The following is a 26,461-nucleotide window of genomic DNA, read 5'->3' as shown; positions in this document are numbered from 1 at the left end:
GTGCCAAAGTTTAAGTGAACATCCCTAGCTGGCAATACTGTTTGGCAGCTGTCACATTCCGAGGCTGGGACGCTAACATGTCCCTGAGGATGAGGAATGCTTCACATTTGGGTGTAGAGATTACTTCACACAAAAGCCCTCCACTTCATTCTATGCATGTCTTCTAATTTCTGTCTATTTGCTATAATAAAACTGTAATTGTGAGGATGGTGCTTTCCTGAGTTACGTGACTGTGATTTACTAAACCCAAGGGAGTCTGTGGGAGACACCAAATTTGTAGCTAGCTGGTCTCAAGTGGGGGTGACACTGAAGGCTCCCAAAACTGCAGCTGGTATCTGAAACAAGAGCAATCTTGTGAAGAAATGTGTCCTTAGATTCAGCAGTTTGGCACACTCATGGTAAGAAGAAACACACAAAAACACAAAGATATGAATGAAACATAAGAGGATGGTTACCTGTGGGAAAACTCATAAAACCAGGAGTTGGGGGGAAAGAGGGTTTAACATAATAAGCATGCACCAAAAACCTCAGTAATCAAGAGTAGATCCTATTTTAATACAATATTTAAAAAAATCAAAATTAATGCAACAATCTGTGATGAACTGAATACCAAGATTTAAAATAAAGACAGCATCCACCGGGACTGGGATTAGGGCGAGGTATGAATATGAATCATGCTGGGCAGAGTCAGATCCCTGTGTGGACTTGTTTGTGTTCATTTTTACTTTTTAAAATATTGTTTGTCTTGATTTCTGAGGTTTTTGGCTACTCCTTAAATTTTGCTCTTGAGGCAAAATACCTCATTTGCCTCTAGTTCTAGAGCAGAGTAAAAAGGGAGTAAGAACAGGGGATGGAGGGGGGATAGATCAAAAAACATTATATAACAAAACAAGATAGTGTAATAAAACAAGAGAAGCCTTGTTAATAATGTGTCAGCAAATGTGCCTTATGATGAACACAACTCCTCTTATCATTGATCTAAATGAAATACAAAACACAAACCACGCTCGATAGAGAATATTGAGTTTGCTCTACAATCCAAGAGAATTTGACTCACTGATTTATGGACCCACTTGGTTTACTCAATGTGTGTGGCTAGGAAAAGTTCTTTATCAGGATTTTTCATCTTTGCATTTTTTTCTTTGTCCTCCTCTTCCTCCTTCTTCTTCTTTGCAAGTGAAACAAAGAAAGATTATAGATAATTTTTTTTTAAAGCAAACACTCTCTTTTTAAGTTCCCCAAAGGGATCCTCCAACTCAGGCCTCATCTGAGGCATGGAGCAGAGGAGCGCTGCCTGACTGGGCTGGAAGTAGGAAACTAACAGGGGACAGACCATGTCAGCCTCTGAAGGCTCTGGTGACAAGTTTGGGCTTTATCCTAAAAGTAGTGGGAAGCCATCAATGTTGTCTTGAAACAGAAAAGGTCTTGAAACAGAAACTTCAGCCAAGTTCTCCTCTGGTCTCCATGAATAGTTCTAGCCCTGCCATCTACACCACCTTAGAATCCTTTGTTACTTGAAGGGATACACTTTTTTATTTCCACACAAAATGCTGGCCCAGGCAGTCCCTACTGTAGGAAGCTTATCGATCCCGGGGTTTGCCAAAAAGGGTCACCTTCCAAGTAAGGACTTCAGCCTTGAACTTTCAGCATGCTGGCTCCTGAAAGCCCCTCCAGGTCTCCCGCCCCCTTCTGGGTGAAATGCTTGCTCCACTTTCCTCTTCCCTGTCATATCTCTCCTCTCCACCTTTACCTCCTAAAGACCCTCCCAGGGACCCTCAGTTCTTCTCACTATTAAGCTGAGTGGTCCATCCCCACCACCAAACTCCACCACAAGTCCTACCTAGCTTGATAGTCTCTGCCCCTGACCTGCATAATAGAGAGCGTCTCCTTCCTGTAAACACTGTCAACCCTCCTCTGTTTTCTGTGGGAGAACAGATGAGGGGCAGAGCAGGGCAAATGCAAATGCAGAGACTAGTGCAGGGAAGCAGAGAGGGTATTTGCAACAGTCCAGTGCACCTGCATTGGCCGCACATCCTGGAGCATCCGTCACCACTACGACTCCCTCCCTCGCTGCTTCTGGTCTGTGGTCTGAGTTACATCCTAGAGAAGCCTCTCCTGACCAGCCAGTGGGAAATAACACCTCCACCCCCACCGCCAGCCCTTTCTGTCCTCTTACCCTGCTTGCTTTATTCACCTTCATAGCATTCAATGTCCCCATGGATATATTACATACTTATTCATGGTTGTCTTTCTCCTCCAGGAAAAAAACAAGCTACAGAAAAAGAAACTTTCTCTGGCTTATTCAGTGCTATGATCTGGAAACCTAGAACAGTGCTCGGAACATAGTAGGTGCTAAGTAAGTGTTTGTTGAATGAATGAATGCCCATGGGAGAAAGGAGAGCAGCTCCGGCTAAGGCGGTGGCAATCAAGATGGAGAAGAAATTATTTACTGCCACTCAACTAGACACATGTCTGATTTCCCTTCAACACTTATGAACATTTTCAAACACAGCAAAGTTAAGAGATTTACAGCAAATACCCATATACCTGATACCTACATCCCACCATTCACAATTTGCTATACTTGCTTTATCACATATCTGTTGATCTTCCATGCACCCACGCACCCAGCCAGCCAGCCATCCACCCATCCATCTACCCACCCACCAACCCACCCATCCATTCACTCGTTTATCTATCTATCTATCTATCTATCCATCCATCCATCTTATTTTTTAAAAAGATTTTATTTATTTATTCATGAGAGACACACAGAGGCAGAGACATAAGCAGAGGGAGAAGCAGGCTCTCTGTGGGGAGTCTGATGTGGGACTCAATCCCAGGACCCTGGTATCACGACCTGAGCCAAAGGCAGATGCTCAACCACTGAGCCACCCAGGCATCCCCCCATCTTATTTTTGATGCATTTTATAGTAGGCCACAGGCCTTAGTATACTTCATCATAAACTCTTGAACTCATGTGTCATGTACTACAACTCAAACTTAATGTTTCTTTTCTAAGGTAAAATTCACATACAATGAAATGCACAAAACATAAGCTGTACTTTTCAGTGAGTTTTGGCCACTACACACACCAAAACCCTCGGAGAGAACAGAACATTCACTATCACCCAGCAAGCTTCTTCACATCAGTTCTGGCTATCCCAGCCTCCACCCCAAGAGGCAAGCATCATTCTGATATCTCTCCACCATAGAGTAGCTTTGCTTGTTCTAGAATTTCCTATAAATGGAGACGTAAGTGTACTCTTCATGTAAGATTTTTTTCATTTTGAGTTCCCTCATGCAGCAGCAATTTGTTCCTTGTGATTGCTGTTGCATATCCCATTGTTTGAACATGCCACAGTTGGTTTATCCTTTCTCCTGTTGATGAACATCAGGGTCGCTTCCAGTTTGGGGCTATTACAAGTAAAGCTTCTAGGAACATTTGTGTAAAAGTCTTTGTGTGGATATGTGCTTTCATATATCCTGGAGAAATACCTAGCAGTGGGGCTGCTAGGCACAGAGTAGATCATGTATTGTAAGAAGCTCCCTGACCTCTCTCCAAAGTGCTTATGCCATTTTACACCACCAGCAACAATGGGTGGGAGTTCTGGTTGCTCTAGGTCTCTGCTACATTTGGGACTTTGGGGATTTAAAACATTGTTTTAGCCAGTCTGGTGGGTGTGTAGTAGTGTCTCATTGCAGTTTTAAGTTGCATTTCTCTTGTGACAAAAGATGTTGAGCATCTTTTCATGTGCTTGTTGGTTGTTTGTATATCTTTGGTTGTAAAGTAGATCTATGTTTAATTTCTTCCTCTCAAGGAAAGGGTTCTTGAGATATTCTAATACCTTTATCTGGCTTACAAAGAAGATTAATCTTCCCATGTGTAGTAGTTTCCTAGGGCTGCTGTAACAAAGTTCCACAGACTGCGGGGCTGAAAACAACAGAAATTATTCTCTCACGGTTCTGGAGACCAGAAGCCCAAGATCAGCGTGAGAGCAGAGCTGTGCTCCCTCTGGGACTCTAGATAGAATCTTTCCTTGCCTCTTCCAGCTTCTGACAATGGCTGTCAATCCTTGGCATTCCTTGGCTTGCGGCTGCATCACCCCAATCTCTGCCTCTGTCTTCACATGACCTTCTTCCCTGTGTGTATGTCTTTGCGTTGTCTTCCCTCTTCTTATAAAGACACCAGTCATATTGTATTAAGAATCCACCCTACTCTAATATGACCTCATGATAACTAATTACATCTGCAATGACCCTATTTTCAAATAAGGCTATCTGAAGTCCCAGGGATGAGAATCTCAGCATATCTTTTTGGGGGACACAACTTAACCCATAACACTATGGATTCAGTAGTCTGCCCAGCCTCTGTCTCAGACACAGCGGTGCATTCTAAAACGGTAGAACAGTTTTTCAGCACCAACTCTGCAGCAGGCACCGTGCATGTGGTGCAGTTGTGATCTCAGTGTTACAGGTAAGAGTGTGAACTATCCACCGCTCAGAGAGATCAAGTAATTCGCCCAAGGTTCCAGAGTTAAGCAGTCCGGAAACTGGCACCAAGTTCACGGCTTTCCGGGGTCAGGTCTTCAACTGGCCTCCAGGTGGCGCCCTAGAGCAAGTGGTGGATTCTCACACCTCAGGTTTAAAATTCCTTCTTCCTGGGGACTTTCGGGGCTCATCTCAAACTCAAAAGTGCACACGAATCAACAGCGGATCTTGTTAAGATGCAACTCCTGATTCATTTGGTCTGGGAAGGGGGTGGTGGCAAGAATTTACACTTTCTAACAAGTTCTCATGAGATGCTGATGTGGCACAATGGCTCTCTTTGCACCTGTGCAGGCTGCTCAAGGAGCTCCAGGACAATGGTAATCATGGTCATAATACTCACAGAATGGGACACCTGGGTGGCTCAGCGGTTGAGTGTAGTCTTCGGCTCAGGGTGTGGTCCCGGAGTCCCCAGATCAAGTCCCACATCCGGCTCACTGCATGGAACTTGCTTCTCCCTCTGCCTGTGTCTCTGACTCTCTCTCTCTCTCTCTCTCTCATAAATAAATAAAATCTTTTTAAAAAATAATACTCACAGAAACAACTACTTTTACACACCCATTCAGTGCCAGGCTCTTTGCCCTCACCTTTATGTGCATTCTCTCCTTTAATACTCAGAATTGGAAAGAGACACAGATTTGAACCCAGCCTGCCTGTTCTTTAGTATAGGAGGGAGTCTCTTTGCTTGTGAGGAACGAATGTGGGTCTCAGACCAGAGCCTGAGGGAAGGGAGCTGGGGGCTCTGGAGGTCTGGCTGCAAAGCCTAGAGGTAGAGTAGGGGGAACTTAGGCATCTGGAAGATGGGGGGAGAGTGAGATTAAGGGTATCTATCTATCTATCTATCTAATCTATCTTCCTATCTATCCTACTCTCTCCATCTCCTGTAGGCCCTCCTTCAGAACCTTTCTCTATGATTCTCTTTCACTTTCCCTCTTTCCAAAGCTCCAAGTCTCTTTACATCTGACTTGTCTTTAAATGTCTTCTGCTCTCTTTCTATAAAGCTCAATCTCTTCCCCTCCCCTGCCCCATCCACTCCTTTCTTCCCTCTTCCCACTGCCATAGTCAAAGCTCCCTGGCTTTGGCCCAGTGCCCTGTGTTTTCTTCTGTTGGCTAGAGCAGAGTGTGGTTTCAGGCATCGGCTCAGGCCTCCTAGTCCCTTGATTCATATCCCAGTTCCCACATGTACCAGCTGTAGAAACTGAGCCAACTTGGATACCCCTCAGCTTCCTGACTTGTTGAGGGCCACCCTCCTGAAGTTGCTGTCACAATTGGGAGAGATGAGGCATGCAATGAATGCAGCAAGGTGTTAGGCACTCAATAAATGGTTGCTGTTGTCATCATCATCATCATGATTACTAATAAAAGGTAACCCACAGCCAGCCTCTCTGTAGCCAACAATTAGATGCTTATCTGGTGTGTGGAATGCATGGGGAAGATCCTCCCACTGACAAAATTGGAGCCACTCCCTGACCTCAGTTTTTAGCCAGGATCAACCACCCCAAGAGTGAGGGCACCAGGTGGAGGACACACCAACTTTCCAAACCACACCTGATGACAGTTTTCGACCTGAGTTGCAGCCTCTCTGAGGTCCTGAGCCAATTCTGTGTATTTCAAAGGAGTGTGGAATCAAGCAAGAATTAGCCACAGTTGGGTTAGATTAAGTGTCTGATTTATAATTCTGGGATACAGAATAGTATCAGAAGGTGCCCAACAGTGATCGGGGACGCACAAAATGCACACAGCTTTCCTAGGCTCGCAGAGGGGCTCAGCCTCTGGACACTGTTTATGTAAGATGTGGCTTCACAATTTAACAAGCTTATTTTTTTATTAGACCTTTAGACCTTGAGTGCAGAGGTTCAACGTCAAATGCATCATTATCATCACTGGTTTATATAGAATCCTTCTTTTCTCTCTCCTTCCTTCCCTCCCTCCCTCTGTCCTTGCCTTCCTTCCTTTCTTCCTTCTTTTCCCCTCTTCCCACCCTCCCTCAGTCTTACAAAATTCATAGTGTGGTTCTTATGGCCTGTAATTTTAATTTATGTAATTGGGGTTGGATTATATCTCATTCTCTTCTAATTCACTTTTCAAACAGCACTCTTTTGAAGACCCAGCCATGTTGCTGTGTTCACAGTTCTGCCCTGTTGCACTGAACTCCATGATGGGGGTCACACATTTAGTCAACAATCCCCCTAGGGATGGACACATGGTGGTTGCCAACTCCCAGCCACCAAAAAGAACTCTACAAGGCACATTGTGTCCCCTTGTGAGTGTGGAAGAATTTCTTTGGGATGTATAGCCAGGAGAGAAATTACTTAGTCATAAGGTACATATATACTTAATTTAATGAAATAGTGCTTGATCCTTCCTCAGGACTGGAGACCCCACGCTAACCCCAGTAGCTCTTGAACATTCAGGGATGCCTGTACATCTGACAACACTAGATATTACGCATCCTAATTTTCTCCAGCCTAATTGGTGTAAAGTGGCATCTCATTGTTATTGAAATTTACATCTCTTTGATAATGAATGAGTTTAAACATCCCCTCATATGCATGAGAGTTTTTGGATTCTCCTGCAAATTGCCTGTTCATATCCTTTACCCATTCCTCCCTCCCCCAAAGATGCCTATTTATTTATTTATTTATTTATCTTAAAATATTTTATTTATTTATTTGAGACAGAGAGCTAGTGAGGGAGAGCATGAGCAAGGAGGAGAGGGAGAAGTGGCTCCTTGTAGGAGCCTGACATGGGGCTCTATCCCTGGATTCTGGGATCATGACCTGAGCTCAAGGCAGATGCCCTACCAACTGAGCCACCCAGGTGCCTCCAATTTTTTTCTTACTAATTCACAGGTGCTTCCTGCATATCATAGGTATTAGTCCCTTGTACATTATGAATGTCATAAATAATTTCTCCCATTCTGATAAATGTTATAATGGTCCGTTTTACTCTCCTTTTAATTTTGATATAATCAAACTAATGAATGTTCTGTTCTATGATCTGTGCTTTTGAAGTCTTAAGAAGTTGTTCTCTGTCACAGAGATTTGAAGATTATCTCCTTGATTTTCTTCTGTTTACTTTGTAAGTTTATCTTTCACATCCGGAGTCCACCTTTGTGTGTGGTGTTAGATAGAAATCTAAGTATATTATTCTCTGCACAGAGAGCCAGTTTTCCTGACACCACTTACTAAGTTTACCATCTTCCCCTCTATTAATTTGGGTTGCTACTTTATCATATTTTATAGCTCCCCATATATTATATAATATTATATTGAATGCTGTACTCTCTGAGCCATTTGTCTATTCTTGTGCTAATACTACACTTTTAAAAACTACATTATTTTGTTTTGCAGCCTGTCTTAATATCTGGTAGGGCAAGAGGCTTATTTCTTACACCACCAGAGGCCTGTTCTCACCACTTACATCACCATGCAGGAAATGCACTGGTCGTTTACACCCTTAACAGGAACCATTTGCAGACATCTGTTCCCTCCTGGTTCTGGAGCCAGTCTTCATACTGAATAAAAGCACATCCTCATCCAGGAACAGAAAGTCAAACCTGCCCAGTAAAATCTGCACAACATCTTAGCTCTGTTTTTGTTCCTAGAAACTTCACTTCTTCTTATCAGCATACCTGAAACCAACTATAGTAGCCCAGATGCTGGAGGTTTTGTTCTTTCTGTTTCATGCCCAGGATGTTGGGAGTGTGTGCCTGAAGCAGGGATTTACGCAATCACCAAGAGAGCAGGCTTCTCTTTGCTTCTTGCACCCCCATCTTTGTCTTGTGCCTTTTATCCTTAGAGTGCAAAGTGGTTGGTCCACTTCCAGGCACCCCCATTCCAGGTGGGAAGAGGGTAAGTTCCAAACATAATGCCTACCATTTTATCAGCAGAACAAAAATTTCCCAGAGAAACCCAGCCACTAGGTTTCGGCTTACATCTTATGCTTAGAACTAGATCAATGGACACCCACATGGAGGGCGAACATCTTTATCCAGGTTACCTGCCACCCTGAGCAATAGTTGGGTTTGTGTGGTAATCAGCAACTACATCTCAATTTTGCCCAGGCTGCCCTGCACTGAGTCAGACGAGATCACAACGTGTCAACATATCTATCTCTGCCCCTGGCCTACACACCTTCCTTCTGATCTCTTGCTCACCCTTGAGGCTAAACATGACCCAGGATACTTCCAGGCTCTGCCACAGGAGGAAGAAGTATAAGGATTGGGGGGTTGGAGGGGCAGTGTCAAGCACACTGCTTCTCCTAAACTTTTCACTATAGCTTTGGCAGATGTTAGATCAGCATATTGCCTTTATTTATTTATTTTTAAAAACGTATACAGTTTTTAAAAAGATTTTATTCATTTATTCATGAAAGACACACAGAGAGAAGGAGAGACATAGGCAGAGGGAGAAGCAGGGTCCTCGCAAAGAGCTTGATGCAGGACTCGATCCTGGGACCTCAGGATCACACCCTGAGCCCAAGGCAGATGCTCAACTGCCGAGCCACCCAGGTGTCCCAGCATATTGCCTTTAAAATTGTTGAAGAAACTACCCAATGTCTATCTATGGTACTAATGAGAAGGGGACATTTACAACTAACTATAAACAAAAATCTAGATGAAGCACACAGATATAATACTGAGCAAAACAAGTCAAACACAAGATAATTCTCTGTGTGATTTTATTTATATACATTTAATATATTTCCACAAATCGATATAAATACATTTAAAGTTATTCATACAAAGTTTATAAATGGACGAAACTGAAGGATGGTGATAAAAATCAGGAAAGTCACTACACTTGGCAGGGGCAGTGACTGTAGGGGAACCCCTAGAAGATCTTCTGGAAAGTTTGTCATATTCTGCTGCCCCATCTGGGTGCTGGTTACAAGACAGTCATCTGTTTTGTGAAAATTCATTGGGTTTATAATATTTATAATAAAGACTCATTTCTGTTTGTATATTATTCTTTACTGAAAAGTTAATTTAAAATATTGCTAAAAGACAGGATGCCTGCGTGGCTTAGCAGTTGAGCATCTGCCTTTGGCTCGGGGCATGGTCCAGGAGTCCCAGGATCAAGTTCCACATCGGGCTTCCTGCATAGAGCCTGCTTCTCCCTCTGCCTCTGTCTCTTCCTCTCTCTCTATGTCTTTCATGAATGAATGAATAAAATCTTTTAAAAAATTGCTAAAAGGATGTCTATTACAGACACCCTTAGCTGTTTACCTACCATCCATTTTTCCCTTCTTTGATGAGAGAATCTTCATCTTATTCAGGGAGCAGTCCCTTTGGTCAAGCTTACAAGACTCAGGGGACTTTCTTTTTTTCCTTTTTCTTTTTAAAGATTTTATTTATTTATTTATTTATGAGCGATACAGAGAAAGGGAGAGACACAGGCAGAGGGAGAAGCAGGCTCCCTGTGGGGAACCCAATGCGGGACTCAGTCCCAGGACCTCGGGATCATGACCTGAGCCAAAGGCAGAGGCTCAACCACTGAGCCGCTCAGGCACCCCTCACAGGAATTTCTGATCTCAATCTCAGAAAATGAACCTTGATTGGTGCAAATCAACAATGTTAATCCATTTTCCTTGGCCTGTGATTAGTTTAGGAGAGAACATGTGGCCCAATTCTGACCAATAATAATGAAGGGAATTCTGCTGGGGCTGTTCCTGAGAAAGGGTCATCCTTCTCTAAAAGATATTCACTACAATCTTTAATCTTGAGGATGAGGAACCCACACTAAGGAGAACCAAGAGAAGCAGAGAGAAGTGAAACTGGAGCCCTGACATCCTTTGCCTGGAGCTTCCCTTACCTGTATTTCTTGGCATGCAAAGTGAAAACCTATTTGAAACAGTATTAATATTCTTGTGTTGCCAAAAGCAGATGGACTAACAGAGTCATTTTGGAAAATATACTTGATTGCCCCTCAGCTAGCATTCTGCTCTGTTCTAGATATTTTTCCCTTAATTTTCTAACTTTGAACTATCTCTACCACCTGTAATTGTGTCAGGGTTATTTGTCCCTATCTTAAACCACATTACCCATCTTGTACTTGCTTATAGAGAGCAGTTGGAGCTGGGCTAAGTCCACACCTATCACAGCATACTAGATGTTAATCCTAGATTGGTAACAGCTGACATGGAGAGATGAGAGATGAATCCTTGGGGAGGTCAATGACCCCAAACCTGGCACCCCAACCTTTGTAGAATGTCCCCCCAAATTGTTGTGAGGAGTTGTAAATTCCTGAGCACAAGGGAGGTAGTTATCCAACAAGCCATTTCTCATCCCCTCTTCCCTCTGGACAGAGACTGTACCCCGCAATAGAGATTGAAAGTGCCAGAAAATTTTTTCCAGCTTCTCTTGCAGCAACAGACATTAGGACTCTCTTCCATTGAGACCCAAAGAGAAGTCTGCAGAGGTGTGTGTGTGTGTGTGTGTGTGTGTGTGTGTGTGTGAAAGAAAAGGAGAGGGGGAGAGAAATGGGGGTTAGAGAGGGATTCTGGAGAAGGACTTTCTCTCCCTATGAAGAGATCTTTGCTAGGAGAAGGTCTCCTTCCTGCCTTTTATCATGTTTACATGAGGCTGTGATGGCTGGAACTGTGGCAGCCATCTTATACCTGCCAGGTTAAAGCCTGAAGAAAAAAATTGGACATATTTTCTTCCCCTTGCTAAAATGTAAGCTGAAAGAAGGAAGAGATTTTTAAATGTTTGTTAATTACTCTATCCCAAGTGATTAGACTATTACATGGCTTAGTATATCATCATTGAGTTCATGAAGGAATGCAGAGGGTGTTAGAGAAGAAAGATGGAAAGAATCTGGACCCTGAGTGACATCACACTGACCATGTAACTGTTCTCACTTTGAGTTTCTTTTTATGTGAAATACTAAAAGTCCTTATTATGTAAGTCACTTTTAATTTGGTGTTTTGTTACTTATGAAATTCCCTAATATAATTCCTTTTCTAGAATATTCCATTTCCGGGGCATCTGGCTGGCTCAGTCAATAGAGCATGCGACACTTGATCTTAGGGTTGTGACTTCAAGCCCCATATTGGGACTAGAACTTACTTAAAAAGAAAATGATCCATTTCCAAGGTATTTCCTGGAGTGACTTTCTGTGTCCACTCCTGACCACCAGGAATACATTATTTCAGGGGTTGAGCCCACATGTGAAGATCATTACATTGCAATCTTCCCATTTTATGGATGGAAAAACTGAGCTCCAGAAATAGCATGACTGTTTGAGAAATCTCTCTGTCCTGTTCCATTGACTCCCATGTGCATAGCCTTCTCGAGGGCAGTGCTTTGCTCACTGCTGCTGGTGAAGGGGTGATGGGGGGGATTCACGCTGTACTATGTGCCCTCCCCTCTCTGGCCATGGCTGATGTACCCAGAGTCAGCACCTGACCCACAGGCAGCCAACACCAGTAACTGGAACTAGTTATCAGGGTGAGGTTATGGTAGGCCACATGCCACCCAAATCTGAGAAGGAAGTAGAAGATGCCCTTTGGAGAAAATGAGAAGAGGGAGACATGAAAGAAAGATCACCGGAGGAAAGTGAACAAGATCCCACAGGCAGCTAGCTGCTCCTGGGCTGTCATCTGACTGTCCCAAGTCTTGGATATTCTTTTGATAACTGACCCTTCATTTTCTACTCTGGCCAATAAGAAGCTCCATTGATTGTGTCCTTCACAAACAGGTGAATGATCTTCTTACACAGGAATCAGATCATGTTGCCCTCTGGCTAAAAACATCCAAAGGCTTCCCAATCTCGTAGGGAAAACCAAGAGGTTCCAGGTACATTGGTCCTCTTTCTGTTCTTGGGAAATGCCCAGCCTGTCCCCATATCAGAGCCTTTGCCTTGTCCTTCTGTCTGGAACACTGAACCCCCCCAAAATTCACTGGGCTAGCTACTTATCATTGTGTAGGACTCCGCCCAAATGCCACCTCCTCCCAGAGGCCCTTCATGTTAGTTTCTGCTAAAACAAATTATCACACTTGATATCTTAAAATAACATCAATTTACTCTCTTATTGTTCTGGAGGACGGAAGTCTGAAATGTCATGCTGGGCTAAAATAAAGACATAGACAGGCAGGGCTGAAGTCCTTCTGGAGGCTGGGAGGGAGAATCCATTCCTGTGCCTTTTCCAGCTCCTGGAGACCACCCACATTCCTTCCGCCCCTTCCTTCATCTTCAGAACCAGCTTAGCAGCATCTTCCAATCTCTCTCTCATGCTCATTGCTCACCCCCCCACCCCCACAACTTCTTCTTCTAAGGACCCTTGGAATTATAATGGTTTCACCTAGAAAATCCAGGATCATCTCTTCATCTCAAGATCCTTAATCACACCTGTGAAGTCTCATTGCCATATAAAGCCACAAATTCCCAGGTTCCGGGATTAGGCTGCAGACATCTTGTGGATGCAGGTGAGTTGTTATATCGCCCTCCTGCACCCTCCTTGACCATCCAATATAAATAGGTCCGCTCCTCCCAAAGGTCCTCTTTCCACTTGCTCTGTGCTCATTTTATTTACATCGCAAGTAATGTATTCATCTATCTCTTTACTGTCTGTCTTCCCCTAGGAGAAAAGGAGCTCTGTGAGGCAGGATATTGTTCTGTTTTGCCTGTTGTAGTATCTCAGCATCTGGAAACTTCCTGCCACAAAATACTCAATCAGTATTTGTGAAAAAAATGCAAAGCAGCCTGGATGGATTTCTGTTTCTTGCAACTGAAATAGTCCCAAAGAGCAAACATAGTGGTACAGAAGGGGAAAGTGACTTGTTCCTGGCTGCCTGGCCATTCAGTGAGTGGGGGACACCGCACACAGAGCCCACTTCTCCTCAGATGCTTTATTTCTGAGACCAAATTTGGGGAACAGCTGCAGGGCAAGGACAGCCTCTGGGTCTAAAGAATGAAGCATGGGGGACACTGAAGGGCAGCCCTCACCTTGGTCATTCTGGGAAACTGCCTCTAAGGCCTGACTGGAAAGACAGGGTAAGCCCAGGTTTGGGGAATGGGGAGCCCGATTCCAGGAGACGAGGAGGGGCTGGAGAGATTAACAACCCCAACACCCTCAGTAAGGAGCAGGGTCTGGAGACAGTGTCACGGTCCCTTCAGGAGTGAGGGACCACAGATCGTGGGGCCACACCAGAATGCCAGGTCCCGGGATGCCTCATGAGTTCGACTGGATGGTGTCCTTGATCCACTTAGTGAATTGGCACAGGTTGGTGTAGACGCCGGGTCTGTTGGGCTGGGCACAGGGAAAGTCTCCCCAGGACACGAGGCCCTGTAGGGAGCCATTGCAGACCACAGGGCCACCTGAATCACCCTGCAGAGGAAAAAGGAGCCCATCCCCAGTGATGTGGGGAGGTGGAGGGAGGGAGACACACAGGGAAGAGACAGAGATGCAGAGGTGGAAAAAGTAGAGAGGTGAAGAGACACAAAGACAAGGAAGGAGACACAGATAAAACAGAGACACACAGAGAGGAATGTTAACATTTCCCTGTAAGTCCCACCTTTAGAAGTTCTGTTTGTCCTCTCCACCCAGTGCCATATCTTCTCTATGTGTCTCCCTCAGTGCATCTCCCTGTCCCTATTTGCTTTCTCTCTTTCAGCCTTTGAACACCATATTTTTCTGACTAAGCATGCTTGGCATGGCTTCCTTTCCCTTCCTCATCCTTTGGCTGCCCCTGACACCGGTCCATCTTGTACCTTTGCAGAGAGGCAGCTCTCTGCCCCTGAAGGATGAGGCTTTCCCATCTTGGGCACCACTGACATTGGGGCCAGATCATTCTTTGCTGTGGCGGCCATCTTGTGCCCTGTCAGATGTTCAGCAGCATCCTTGACCTCTATACATTAAATGCCAGTCACCCCCTTCATCCCCCAGGTAGAGCTGTGACAACCAAAACTATCATCAGGCATTATCATATGTCCCCTGGGGTGGGGGGACAGTTTGAGAACTGCTTCTTTGGGTTGCCTGTCCTCAACTCCCGCAAATCCTACAGTTACTCTCCTATAATACTACTCACCACTCTTTTTTTTTTTAAGATTTTATTTATTTACTCATGAGAGATGCAGAGACGTAGGTAGAGGGAGAAGCAGGCTCCTTGTGGGGAGCCTGATGTGGGACTCAATCCCAGGACCCCAGGATCAGGACAGGAGCCAAAGGCAGATGCCCAACCACAGAGCCACCCAGGCATCCCTACTACTCACCACTCTTTACTGTGATTTCTTATGTATGTTTATACAAAATACTGGTATCAGTTATAAAGAAACCCAGAGCCTGGTTTCTTTCCCCAACAGCAGACACTGTTTCAAGGCAAAAGACCCAGGCGGCCTGAATCTCTAAATTTCAACTTTCTTGCAGCTTAATTCTTCTCATTATATTTTCTGTAATATCCTTGCAGAGTTTTCTTTGAGATGCAGTTAGTTAACTGCTCTGAGCTTGGCTCCTTGTCTGTAAAATAGAGCTAATAATCATGGCTAAGTGACGGACACCTTGGTGGCTCAGATGGTTGAGCATCTGCCTTTGACTCGGGTCATGATCTTCAGGTCCTGGAATGGAGCCCTGCATCAGGCTCCCTGTTCAGTGGGGAGTCTGCTCCCCACTCACCCCTTCTCATGTCTCTCTCTCTCTCTCAAATGAATAAATAAAATATTAAAAAAACATAATGGCGGGCGGCCTGGGTGGCTCAGCGGTTTAGTGCCGCCTTCGACCCAGGGCGTGATCCTGGAGACCTGGGATCGAGGCCCACGTTGGGCTCCCTGTGTGGAGCCTGCTTCTCCCTCTGCCTGTCTCTCTCTCTCCCTCTCTCTCTCTCTCTGTGTCTCATGAATAAATAAATAAAATCTTTAAAAAAAAACCATAATGGCTAAGTGAGTTAATGAGCTGATGTGTGGGAACCACATAAAGCAGAGTCCCACATTATATTATCATAGGATTAGTGTTGTTACTACTTTTTGCTCTGAGTGGCCTCACCCTGACCACAAACTGGTATGAAAAGCCACTTGAGGTCTGCAAAATGAAAAACAAGGTGCTAAGCTTGGCTCCAGAAAAGCTAAGTGGTTTTAAATGCTGACATTTGAGGGGCGCCCGGTTGGCTCAGTCAGTGGACTGCATGACTCTCAATTGTAAATTCGAACCCCATGTTGGGGGTAGAGATTACTTAAAATAATCTTAAAAATACTGACATTTGAATTAGATATGCTTTCTTCTGATAAAAATCCCTCTGGCTCCTCCTCTATCCAGATATGTGTTTCCATATTAAGTGAGAACAGAGATGACGCTGGGAAGTTGCTGTAATTTTCAGGCTTGTAAAATATGGGGAGAGGCACCTTTCCCCAGCCATCAGAAATGGACAGGAGTGCTCTCTAAGGCCCCAGCTTACTTACTAATTCCCAATATTACTGAAGTGTATGTACATCCTGCCAGCAGAAAGTGCCTTCCTTTACCTCCTTCTAGAACCCTTGAAAACCTGAATACAGGGAAGGGTTTTGATTCCTGCAACAGTTTAATTTTAAGTTCTGTCATCCTCAACAGATAGAGCTTCCATGAGGACGTAGAGGAGCTCTGTATTGGGAATTAACTGGCCCCTACCCATCTCTTCAGGCTCAACTCTTACTGCACCACTCCCCTTACTCCCCTAAACATTCTGTTTTTTTTCTGTCCTTTGGACCAGCCAAACTCCTTCCTGCAGTAGGGCCTTTGCACATGCTTTTCTTTTCCTTAATCTGTGCAAGGCTGGCTCCTTTGTGTCATTCAGTCTCTACCCACCTCTTTGAGGAGGCCCTTCCAACCACCCTTTTGAATATTGCCTCTCATCACTCACTATCATAAAACTATGTTTTATTGTCTACATAGCTCTTATATTCTCTGAAATTATCCTATTATGCATTTTATTCACCATTGGGTTTTTAAAAATAATTTTATTTTTTATTTTATTTTAACTATTCTCCATACCCAGTGTGGGACTTGAACTCACAACCCCGAGATCAAGAGTCATGCACTCTTCCAATTGAGCCAGCCAGGCACCCCTGACAATTTTTTTTTTTTTTACCATTTTTGCCCTGCCAGCCATTCCAACGAGTTTGCAATCAAGTCTCTGTATTAAACATTCTTTTTTCAAATACCTAGCAAAGGTTTTTATTTTCCTTCCTCAAGACAGTGTATTAGTATTTGTCAGAAAACTTTCATACTGTAGGCTTTGTGATGACAAGATACTTAACTGCCATCTGCTTGAAATTTACTAAAATAGGGATGCCTGGGTGGTTTAGCAGTTGAGCATCTGCCTTCGGCTCAGGGCGTGATCCCGGAGCCCCGGGATCGAGTGCCGCATCAGGCTCCTTGCATGGAGCCTGCTTCTCCCTCTGCCTGTGTCTCTGCCTCTCTCTCTCTCTCTCTCTCTCTGTGTGTGTGTGTCTCATAAATAAATAAATAAATAAATAAATAAATAAATAAATAAATAAATTCTTTAAAAAAAAGAAATTTGCTAAAATAAATAGACCAAACTGTGATGTCTATTACATGAAGAGTGCCTCCTTAGCGGTGATATCTGTATACAGTGCACAACCTGCCCAACCATATAAAGCAGACTTGATTTCTCCCTCTAGACCAGTGCTGTCTAGTATGGTAGCCACTAGTCACATGGGGCTGTTGAGCACTTGAAACAAGGCTAGCCCAAATTGAGATATGCCGTCATGTGATGCACACTTCCACAGACTTACTATTAAAAAAAAAGAATGTAAAATATTTCATTTATAATTGTTTTATATTGACTACATTTTGAAATCAAACTACTTAGGATACATGGAGTTAAATAGAATTTGTTATTAAAACAGCTAACTTTACCTGTTTCTTTTTTTTTTAATTTTTATTTATTTATTTATGATAGTCACAGAGAGAGAGAGAGGCAGAGACACAGGCAGAGGGAGAAGCAGGCTCCATGCACCAGGAGCCCGACATGGGATTCGATCCCGGGTCTCCAGGATCGCGCCCTGGGCCAAAGGCAGGCGCCATACCGCTGCACCACCCAGGGATCCCTACCTGTTTCTTTTTCGCTTTTTAAAATGTAGCTACCAGAAAATTTAAAATGACATGTATGATTCATGTTGTATTTCTATGGGACAGGGCTGAGTTCTCAGCACTTAGCAAGGTTTCGGGTTACACAGTTGGTGCTCAGTGTGAATCTGCTGAAGGAATGCAGAAGTCCTGAGCCTTACCTGGCAGGAATCTCTGCCCGCCTCGTCGCCAGCACAGAACATAGTGGAATCTATCTGTCTGGGATAGGCCTTTCTGCACCGGTCGTCACTTAGCACAGTGATGTTCAAGCACTGGAGGACCTTGGGGAATTGTACTGTCAGAAACACACAAAGCAGGGCCACTGTGAGCAACAGAGAAGGATGGGGAGAGGCAGTGCTCAGAGGCAGAGAGGGGGAGAAGGCAGACATGGGTGGGCATCAAGAGGGACCTGGACTCTCACCGTTGGGGCTGTTGGTTGTTCCCCAACCAGATACCATGCAGCTGGTCCCAGCAGATGGACACTTTGAGGAGATGTTGATGGGCTTAACTCTCTGAGTCTCACGGATCTTTCTGTTCAGTTTGATGAGCATGAGGTCATTAGAGTGGCCAGGATGGGAATAGCCAGGATGGGGGATGGATTTGATCCCTTTGAACAACTGTTGCCCAGCTTCATAAACAGGTGACAGGGAATGGTGGCCGAGACGGATTCTGAAAAATCTAAAGAAGATGGTGCAGATTTACCTGATTCCTATGCTCATATCCAGTGCCGAGCACATCTCAAATCTAGTTTCAACCCCAATTCCACCCCATCCAATCCCCAACCTGAATCCTTTCCCCACACAGAAACCACCACATCCATATTCCCAAACTTTTTTTTCTAAAGATTTTATTTATTTATTCATGAGAATACACAGAGAGGAGAGAGAGAAGCAGAGACACAGGCAGAGGGAAAAGCAGGCTCCACGCAGGGAGCCCGCAGGGAGTCTCCAGGATCACACCCCGGGCTGAAGGCAGCGCTAAACGGCTGAGCCACCGGCGCTGCCCTGTATTCCCAAACTTTGATCTAACCACCTCAACCTCAAATCCAACCACCTCCAACCCCTCATAACTCTAATTCCAACCCCATCCTCAATCCTACATCCATTCCTGCCTCCAGCCCTATTTCATCCCAATTCATTTCCTCCCATCTCCAATTCTCCTAATGGCATCTCCTTTCCAAATCATCAGCACGTGCATGCCCAGCCCCAAATCCAACCCATTCCCATCCCTGAACCTCACTCTAATTTTTCACCCACCCTCAAACCATCAACACACCAATTCCCAACTCCAAATATAGCCATCTCTAGTCCCATCGGTAAGGCTAACCCTAACCTCATCTTCAACCCCACAGCTATTTCCAATCCCAACACCATTTTCATCTCCACCCTACTCCACCCCAAACTAAAGCCACTCTGAATCACATCTCCATTCCAAACCACTCAACATATGTACCCCTCACCCCAAATCCAATGCATCTCTAACTCCCACCCGCTACCACAATTCTCTCCCCAGCCTAACCCCAGCACACCCAATCCACCCCAACTCCATTCTTAATCTCAGGCTAACTGTACCCATTTCTCATCCGTGCTGCCTCCTCCCCCCAGGTCCTTCCTCCAGGCCCCTCCCCCCAGGCCTCCTCCCCTCCAGGCCCCCTGTCCTCCAGAGCCCACCACCCCGCCCCTGCCATGTGCAGCCCTGCTCTTGTAGCCCCACTCACGGTTTCCGGCAGTGGGCCGCTGTGAGCAGCCACTGAGGATTCACCAGCACGGCCCCACAGTAGAGCTTGTTGGGCCCCAGCAACAGCGCACCCTGCCACGGCTGGGCATTTTTCTCGCAGTCGGTTCCATTCACGATGCGACTGCTGCTCCCCTCGTCTGCCCTGGTGTCCTCCTGGTCCCCAGCTCCAATGTCCCGGGTGCTTTCAGAGGGGCCAGTGTCAGAGGGGTTGTCGCAGGAGGTAACATCATTTGCAAGAACAGGCTCTGGGGGCAGAAAGCGGGCTGGGCTCGGAATCGAGGCGGAGCCTGGGCTCAGTGGGTGGGTCTTAGATCCAAGAGGTAGGACCCGGCAGAAGTCTGACCTCCAGAAGGGCTCCTATATTGAGGGGAATAGGGCTGGAGCTTTAGGGGTGGAGTCTGGAGTTGGAGGGTGAAGCCTTTGAGGATTGCTAAGGCTTAGAACTCAGGAAAAGATCTGGTCCAGGATCAGGTGGTTTACAGGATTCGGCTGCACCTCAAGGTTCCTGGGAGTGGCTAGAGCTCAGTGGACGAGGCCTGGGAGGGGAAAGTAGGACAATCCCAGGGGCGGAGCCAAGGCTCAGGGGGTGGAGCCTGGGTTGGCCAGGAGACCAGAGCTTTCATGGTGGGACCTCTCAGCTCAAGAAGTGGGGTCAGGCCTCAGTGAATGAGGTCAGGGTTGGAGGGGGTAGTTGGAGAGGCCAGGGTCACATGGGGAGATTGAGTCTATCAAGAGCCCTGACTTCGGGCAAGGAGGTAGGGGTTGGGTTCTGGAGCTGCAGATGGGGAGAGCCATGGAGGAGGGGGCCTGGCTTGCGGGAGGTGGGGGCGGCAGCCCAAGCGGACCCTGACTGTGGATAGTCTGGGCTAGCGGTGCGGGTGAGGAAAGAGGGCCAAGTCAGAGCCCGTGGGTGGAAGGAGAGTTGGGGGAACAGAAGCAGAAAAGTGCTCAGCTAGAGGGGCCCGGTGGTGCTGGCAACAGAGAGCAGAACTGATTTTTTGGAATTCTCAAACACAAATGTACCTCCTGGATCCTCCTAGCAATACCCTCCCCTCTACAGACAGACACAGATACCCTACTCCATCACCAGTCCCCCATAGTCTGTCTACTGATTCATATTCTTGCCAATGACCCAGAGATGCCAGGCGCTGGCACTGCCTTCACACTTTCCGCACATACTCCAGGAAACACGCACACAACTACTATCACAGATAAGCACACACACAGTTGCATGAGAGACACACATCGTCTCCCCCGGGGTAGCTACAGGCACAGCTCCGTCTCATGGTGCACACGCTTGCTGTGTGCACACAGTTGGTGGCAGCCTCACAAGATCTCATGCAGGCACGCAGTGTCTCAGTAACATGTACGCATGTATGCATATACGTAGAGACCACCACATGCACTTCTGCGTGCAGGCACACTGGCATGGCGACAATATTATACTAAGTAAACCCCACATGGCAGAGTGCAAATGACCTGGCATCATACACCTTCACAGAATCACTGCCTCATAGTGACAGCCACTTCAGCACACCCAATCCCTTAAGGCAGGGATGGAAACTCCACCCACACAGCAGCACCACCACACAGACAGTCCCCAATAAACATGCAGTCACAATCACCGGTACATAGAACCTCAAGAGGTCACACAGCTCAGATAGAGCCACACGTAGTCTCGCACTCAGCCACAATCACACAACGGTAAACCGTTACCTGCAAGCACCTAGCCATACATTTTCACGGTAACAAGCACTTCTGTTACATGCAATCTGGTGACACAGGGACAGTCATGCACAGCCACACACATAGTGTGCATTTGTCCACACAGATATTGAGCCACACATGATCTTAAGTGCACACACACCCAGTCACACAATCACACACACAGCCTCCAAGGTAGTACATCTGTTACGGGCAGTCCCTTGATATGAGGAAAGTCAGCCCCCGCCTTCGTCACCCCCCCCAACAGTGACAGGCACCCAGCCACACACACTGCCTGAACATGAATACGGACACCAATTCATAGTCACCCAGTCCTGGAGCCATACTCAATCACACAGAGTCCCCCAGTCACCCACAGCCCCATGCATAGTTAACCGACAGGCACATACAGGGGTTCTGGTTACCTGTCACCCCCAGAATCAGGGCTGTAATCAGGGCACTGACCATCCACATCCAGGGGTGTCCTGCTGTAGCCATGGCCACTGTACCTTATGGAGAGGACAGAGGGCAGGGAGGTGCAGGTGATTCTGGGAGCCCTTACCCCACCTCCCTTCCTTTTCTGCCCCATTTCCCAGCTCAGGCAGGAACTACAGGGACACTGACCCCCAACCCAGAGACTATATAGACTTCAGAGGAGCAGACATCCAGCCCCCTCCATTGGGTAAGGAAGGAGGATAAAAAGAGGGAGTAGGGGTGCATCCAAGACACAGACACCTCTCCCTCCCTGTCCTCTTCCCCAAGCCTCACCTGCTATGTCCCCCAAGTAGGGGGTGGGGAACCCGCTCCCAGCTCAGCCACAGACTTCTCAGGCCTGTGCCGTCCTGCAGCCACCTCCTCCTCAGCTCCCGGCACTCAGCCTGGGTTATAACCACCCACTGATCCCCGGGGCGCATTCCCAGGTAGTGAGGTGCCCTGCCAGGCCTCAGTAATCACTCCTCCTGCCTCCCCCCACCTCCACCCCAAGAGCACCCCCCCCACCCAGTCCTGAAGGCCAATCCCTGCTTCCCTGGCCCAGGCAGCTGAATGGGGAGGGGTCTCCGCAGGGCTGGCCTATCCTGCCCTGAATCCTCTGCCCCTTAGCCTCGAGCTCACACTTCTCACCAGTTCTGGGTGCTCTTCTAGGTACTTAGGATTTTTCTTTATTTTCTGTGTGTTCTTCACTCATTCTCCCTCTCTCTGACTCGCCTTATCATCTTCACAACTTTGTCTCTGTTTTTTCAAGCATTTACAGGCTTCCTTCTCTGTTTTTGCTTTCCTCTGAATCTTTCCAAGCCTCTCTCGACATAAAGCACCCACCAAGTATCTCCTCACCCTCTGCCTTAGGATTGCTATCTCTTTCCCTGTGTCTCAACCCCGTCTATTTCTGTCCCTCACTTTCTATTTTCCTGTGTCTCTAACCCTTGCCTTTATCTGTGTCTCTTGATTCTCTCTCTCTTTCTAATGATTCTGAGTGGTGCATATGCCAAACACACCTTAGAATTCTGGTCTTATTTTTCTTTACTTCCTTCTGCTTTTTTCTTTTTTACAGCATTGAAGTGGAATCAAGGTGCAAAAAACTGCAGACTTACTGTGTAGGACTTGATGAGTTCTGACATGCATATGCCTGACCATCACCACCGATAGTGAGCATATCCATCGCTCCCTTTATGTGTCTATGATTCTCCAGCTGTGTCTCTCTATACCTCAGGGTCTTTCTTGTGTTTTTCCTTCTCTGTTACCTCTCTTTCCTTTGTGACTCTATCTTTCTCAATATCCCTCTGTCTCTGCCTCTGCACCTGCACAATTCTATCCTTCTGTCCCTCCCCCTACCCCTTGTCACCAGATCCAAGTATCTGTATCTCTGCATGTTTGTGTCCCTCTGTCTCCTTGCCTTGCATTTGGGGTAGAGAAGACTTGAGCCACATGGCCTAAGGGATCCTTCATCTCTCCTCCTGCCCTTCACCTTGAGGCTAGGACCACAGGGCAGAAAGGGGCAGGCATCCAGTCCAGGGGCCCCCTGCAGAGGGCTTGGTTGGGCTGGTGCAGCCAGGCGTGGGTGACAGGGTTGGGCCAGGCCACCTGTTGATGGGGAAAGAGGCCAAGAGGCCAGGATAGGGGGTGGGTGGCTCCTAGTCCTTTAGGAAATGGGGCACTGGGTGGGGATCCCAAAAGGTGGCTTCTCTCTCACCAGTCCTGAGCCATCTGGAGCTGCCTCTCCTGACCTCTTCATTCCAGTTATTCTTTCTATCTGGCCCTGACTCTCTGAATCCATTTCGAGCTGTGTCACCAAATTCCTGACCCAATGGGTTGTAAGAGCCAAATACTCAACACCTATCTACTGGGCACCCACTATGTGCCAGACTGAGGTCCACCTGTGAACAAAATGGACAAGAACTCCCAGAGATCCTGCCATCCTTGTGGAACTCACATTCCTTGAGGGCAGAACTGAGCTGTATTGCTCACTTCTGTTAAGCTGGCACCTGTTGAACAGAGGTTTTAGAGCCCTTGAGGCTGGTTTCAGTGTGTGTGGGGGGGACTGTTCTGAGGTTTATTTTGAGTAATGCAATTCATATCGAACACTGAAGTGTGACAAATCCAGCAACCCACTTTTTAATCTTTCTGGCTTACAACCTTTTTCATTCTAGACATGCCTCTCTATTCTAGATAGGTCTTTACAATAATGTTTGGTCTCATTTACAAACTAAGTTAATTAAGTGTGTTCAAACATTTTAAACTATATTTTTAGGGCACCTAGGTAGCTTGGTGGGTGAAGCATCTGCCTCTGCCTCAGGGCATGTCCCAGGGTCCTGGGATGGAGCCTCGCATTAGGCTCTCTATCTCTGTTGCTATCTCTTTCTCTCAAATAAATAAACAAAATCTTAAAAAAATAAACTACATTTTTAAAAAAGATTTTATTTATTTATTCATGAGAGACATGGGGTGGGGGGCAGAGACATAGGCAGAAGGAGAAGCAGGCTCCATGCAGGGAGCCCAATATGGGACTCGATCTGGGACTCCAGGATCAGGCCCTGGCCAGAAGGCAGGTGCTAAACTGCTGAGCCACCCAGGCATCCCTAAACTACATTTTTAAAACCAACACATTCAATCTCTTCTGGGAGCCCTTCAATTTTTAAACAAACCTCCCAGAACATTTAGGAAAATGTATACATCTAGGTATAGTACACTTGTAAATATGATCGACATGATAGTCTTTCAAGTATCCAGCACTGGATATAAATTTGGTATGACTCCAACTTCAAAATCACAGACAAATGACTCATTTCAAGCTGTAGTCAGAATATCGTCCCTATAACAGGTAAAATTCTTAGACATACAAGCAGCTTAACATGTAGAGATTCTGCTTCAAGAGAAGATTCACGTGAAGCCGTTTAAAAAAAAAGATTTTAAGGAGAATTTTAATTTTTAAAATTTTAAAGAAGATTTTATTTATTTATTTATGAGAGACACAGAGAGAGGCAGAGACATAGGCAGATGGAGAAGCAGACTTCCTGCTGAACAGGGAGGCTGACTCCTGGTTCAGATTCCAGGACCCTGAGATCTTGACCTGAGCTGAAGGCAGACACTTAACCAACTGAGCCCCACAGGTACCCCTCATGTTAAGACTTTAAACACATCTATGCTCAGCTTGAGAACGTACCAGAATTGAGAGAACGCTAACCCTACAGCAGAGCATTCAAGGAACTGAAACTCTGGCACCAAAGCCCAGGAATTCAAATTCCAGCTTGGCCACCTACTCTCTCTGAAACTTTGGGCAAATCATGGAGCCTCTCTGTGTCTCTGTTTCCCTGTCTGTAGCATTGGAACAATAAAGATACTTAGTTCATAGGTTTGCTATGAAGATTAAATGAATTAATATATAAAGCCCTTAGACCAGCACCTGGCATACACTAAGTTAAGTGTTTGTTATTCATAGTATCCATTAAAGAAGATAATGCTCTCTTAATTAACTCAAGTTGATTTTGCTCTGGACATTCATTGACTGGTTCCTCCAGGTGACTCTGGTGCATTTCATGGCCCTATTAATCATCCACAACTTTGAAGGGACTGGTCAAGGTGGACCCAGTCCATTCACGTGACTTAATATTTCCACATACACATAAAAATCAGCCACTCCCTGCCATCACGTGATTTGATCAACTTTCACCTTGTTTTGGCTCTTAAGACATGTGTGCTTTATCCAAATCTGAAGACCTTTGCAATGGAGGAAGTTGGTTCTTTTTTTTTTTAATTATTTTTTTTATTGGAGTTCAATTTGCCAACATACAGCAAAACATCCAGTGCTCATCCCACCAAGTGCCCCCCTCAGTGCCCATCACCCAGTCACCCCAACCCCCCGTCCACCTCCCCTTCCACTACCCCTTGTTTGTTTCCCAGAGTTAGAAATCTCTCATGTTCTGTCTCCCTCTCTGATATTTCCCACTCATTTTCTCTCCTTTCCCCTTTATTCCCTTTCACTATTTTTTATATTCCCCAAATGAATGAGACCATATAATGTTTGTCCTTTTCCAATTGACTTATTTCACTCAACATAATACCCTCCAGTTCCATCCACGTCGAAGCAAATGGTGGGTATTTGTTGTTTCTAATGGCTGAGGAATATTCCATTGTATACATATACCACATCTTCTTTATCTTTAAAGATATCTTCTTTATCTTCTTTATTCATCTTTCGATGGACACCGAGGCTCCTTACACAAGTTTGACTATTGTGGACATTGCTGCTATAAACATGGGGGTGCAGGTGTCCTGCCATTTCACTGCATCTGCATCTTTGGGGTAAATCCCCAGCAGTGCAATTGCTGGGTCGTAGGGCAGATTATTTTTAACTCTTTGAGGAACCTCCACACAGTTTTCCAGAGTGGCTGCACCAGTTCACATTCCCACCAAGAGTGCAAGAGGGTTCCCCTTTCTCCACATCCTCTCCAACATTTGTTGTCTCCTGTCTTGTTAACTTTCCCCATTCTCACTGGTGTGAGGTGGTATCTCATTGTGGTTTTGATTTGTTTTTCCCTGATGGCAAGTGATGCGGAGCAATTTCTCATGTGCGTGTTGGCCATGTCTATGTCTTCTTTGGTGAAATTTCTGTTCATTTCTTTTGCCCATTTCATGATTGGATTGTTTGTTTCTTTGCTGTTGAGTTTAAGAAGTTCTTTATAGATTTGGATACTAGCCCTTTATCTGTCATTTGCAAAAAAAAAAAAAAATTTCTCTTGCTGTGCAGAAGCTTTTTATCTTGATGAAGTCCCAATAACTTGGTTCTTTTCAAATACTCCCTCTGAGGTGCCTGAGTGGCTCAGTCGATTAAGCATCTGCTATTGACTCAGGTCATGATCTTGGGGTCCTGGGATGGAGCCCCGCAATGCATGGATCCCCTCATCAGGCTTTTGAA

The 26,461-nt window shown here is 45.8% G+C and overlaps 1 protein-coding gene and 1 long non-coding RNA gene across 3 annotated transcripts in view; one reads left to right on the top strand and one right to left on the bottom strand.

The window, feature by feature from the left end:
• Positions 1 to 26,461, top strand: part of LOC112645085 (uncharacterized) — an 87,522-nt gene that overhangs the window by 29,981 nt on the left and 31,080 nt on the right. The gene's annotated exons all lie outside the window — the stretch shown is intronic.
• KLK5 (kallikrein related peptidase 5) lies at positions 13,388 to 21,977 on the bottom strand. Of its 2 annotated transcripts, none has more exons than XM_025424102.3 (6): positions 21,820 to 21,977; positions 21,477 to 21,560; positions 19,328 to 19,592; positions 18,032 to 18,288; positions 17,772 to 17,905; positions 13,388 to 13,881 (listed from the first exon to the last, which is right to left on the bottom strand). In XM_025424102.3, the coding sequence occupies exons 2-6, from the start codon at positions 21,547 to 21,549 to the stop codon at positions 13,726 to 13,728; spliced, it is 885 nt and encodes a 294-aa protein (XP_025279887.1). In that variant the 5' UTR covers positions 21,550 to 21,560; positions 21,820 to 21,977; the 3' UTR covers positions 13,388 to 13,725. The 2 variants fall into 2 exon arrangements, with proteins under 2 accessions (XP_025279887.1, XP_025279888.1); XM_025424103.3 differs by having other exon boundaries at positions 21,477 to 21,554.

This window comes from Canis lupus, chromosome 1, assembly GCF_003254725.2.
Source record: "Canis lupus dingo isolate Sandy chromosome 1, ASM325472v2, whole genome shotgun sequence".
Taxonomy (NCBI): domain Eukaryota; kingdom Metazoa; phylum Chordata; class Mammalia; order Carnivora; family Canidae; genus Canis; species Canis lupus.
Note: the sequence above shows the minus strand (reverse complement) of the source record. Positions and strands in the feature narration are given on the sequence as shown.

Coding starts and splice junctions, on each gene's coding strand:
- KLK5 (XM_025424102.3), bottom strand. CDS start 21,549: ATGGCTACAGCAGGACACCCCTGGATGTGGATGGTCAGTGCCCTGATT. Junction 17,906..18,031: donor AACAACCAACAGCCCCAACG/GTGAGAGTCCAG, acceptor TGTTTCTGACAG/TACAATTCCCCAAGGTCCTC. Junction 13,882..17,771: donor CGGGCAGAGATTCCTGCCAG/GTAAGGCTCAGG, acceptor TTTCCTCTGCAG/GGTGATTCAGGTGGCCCTGT.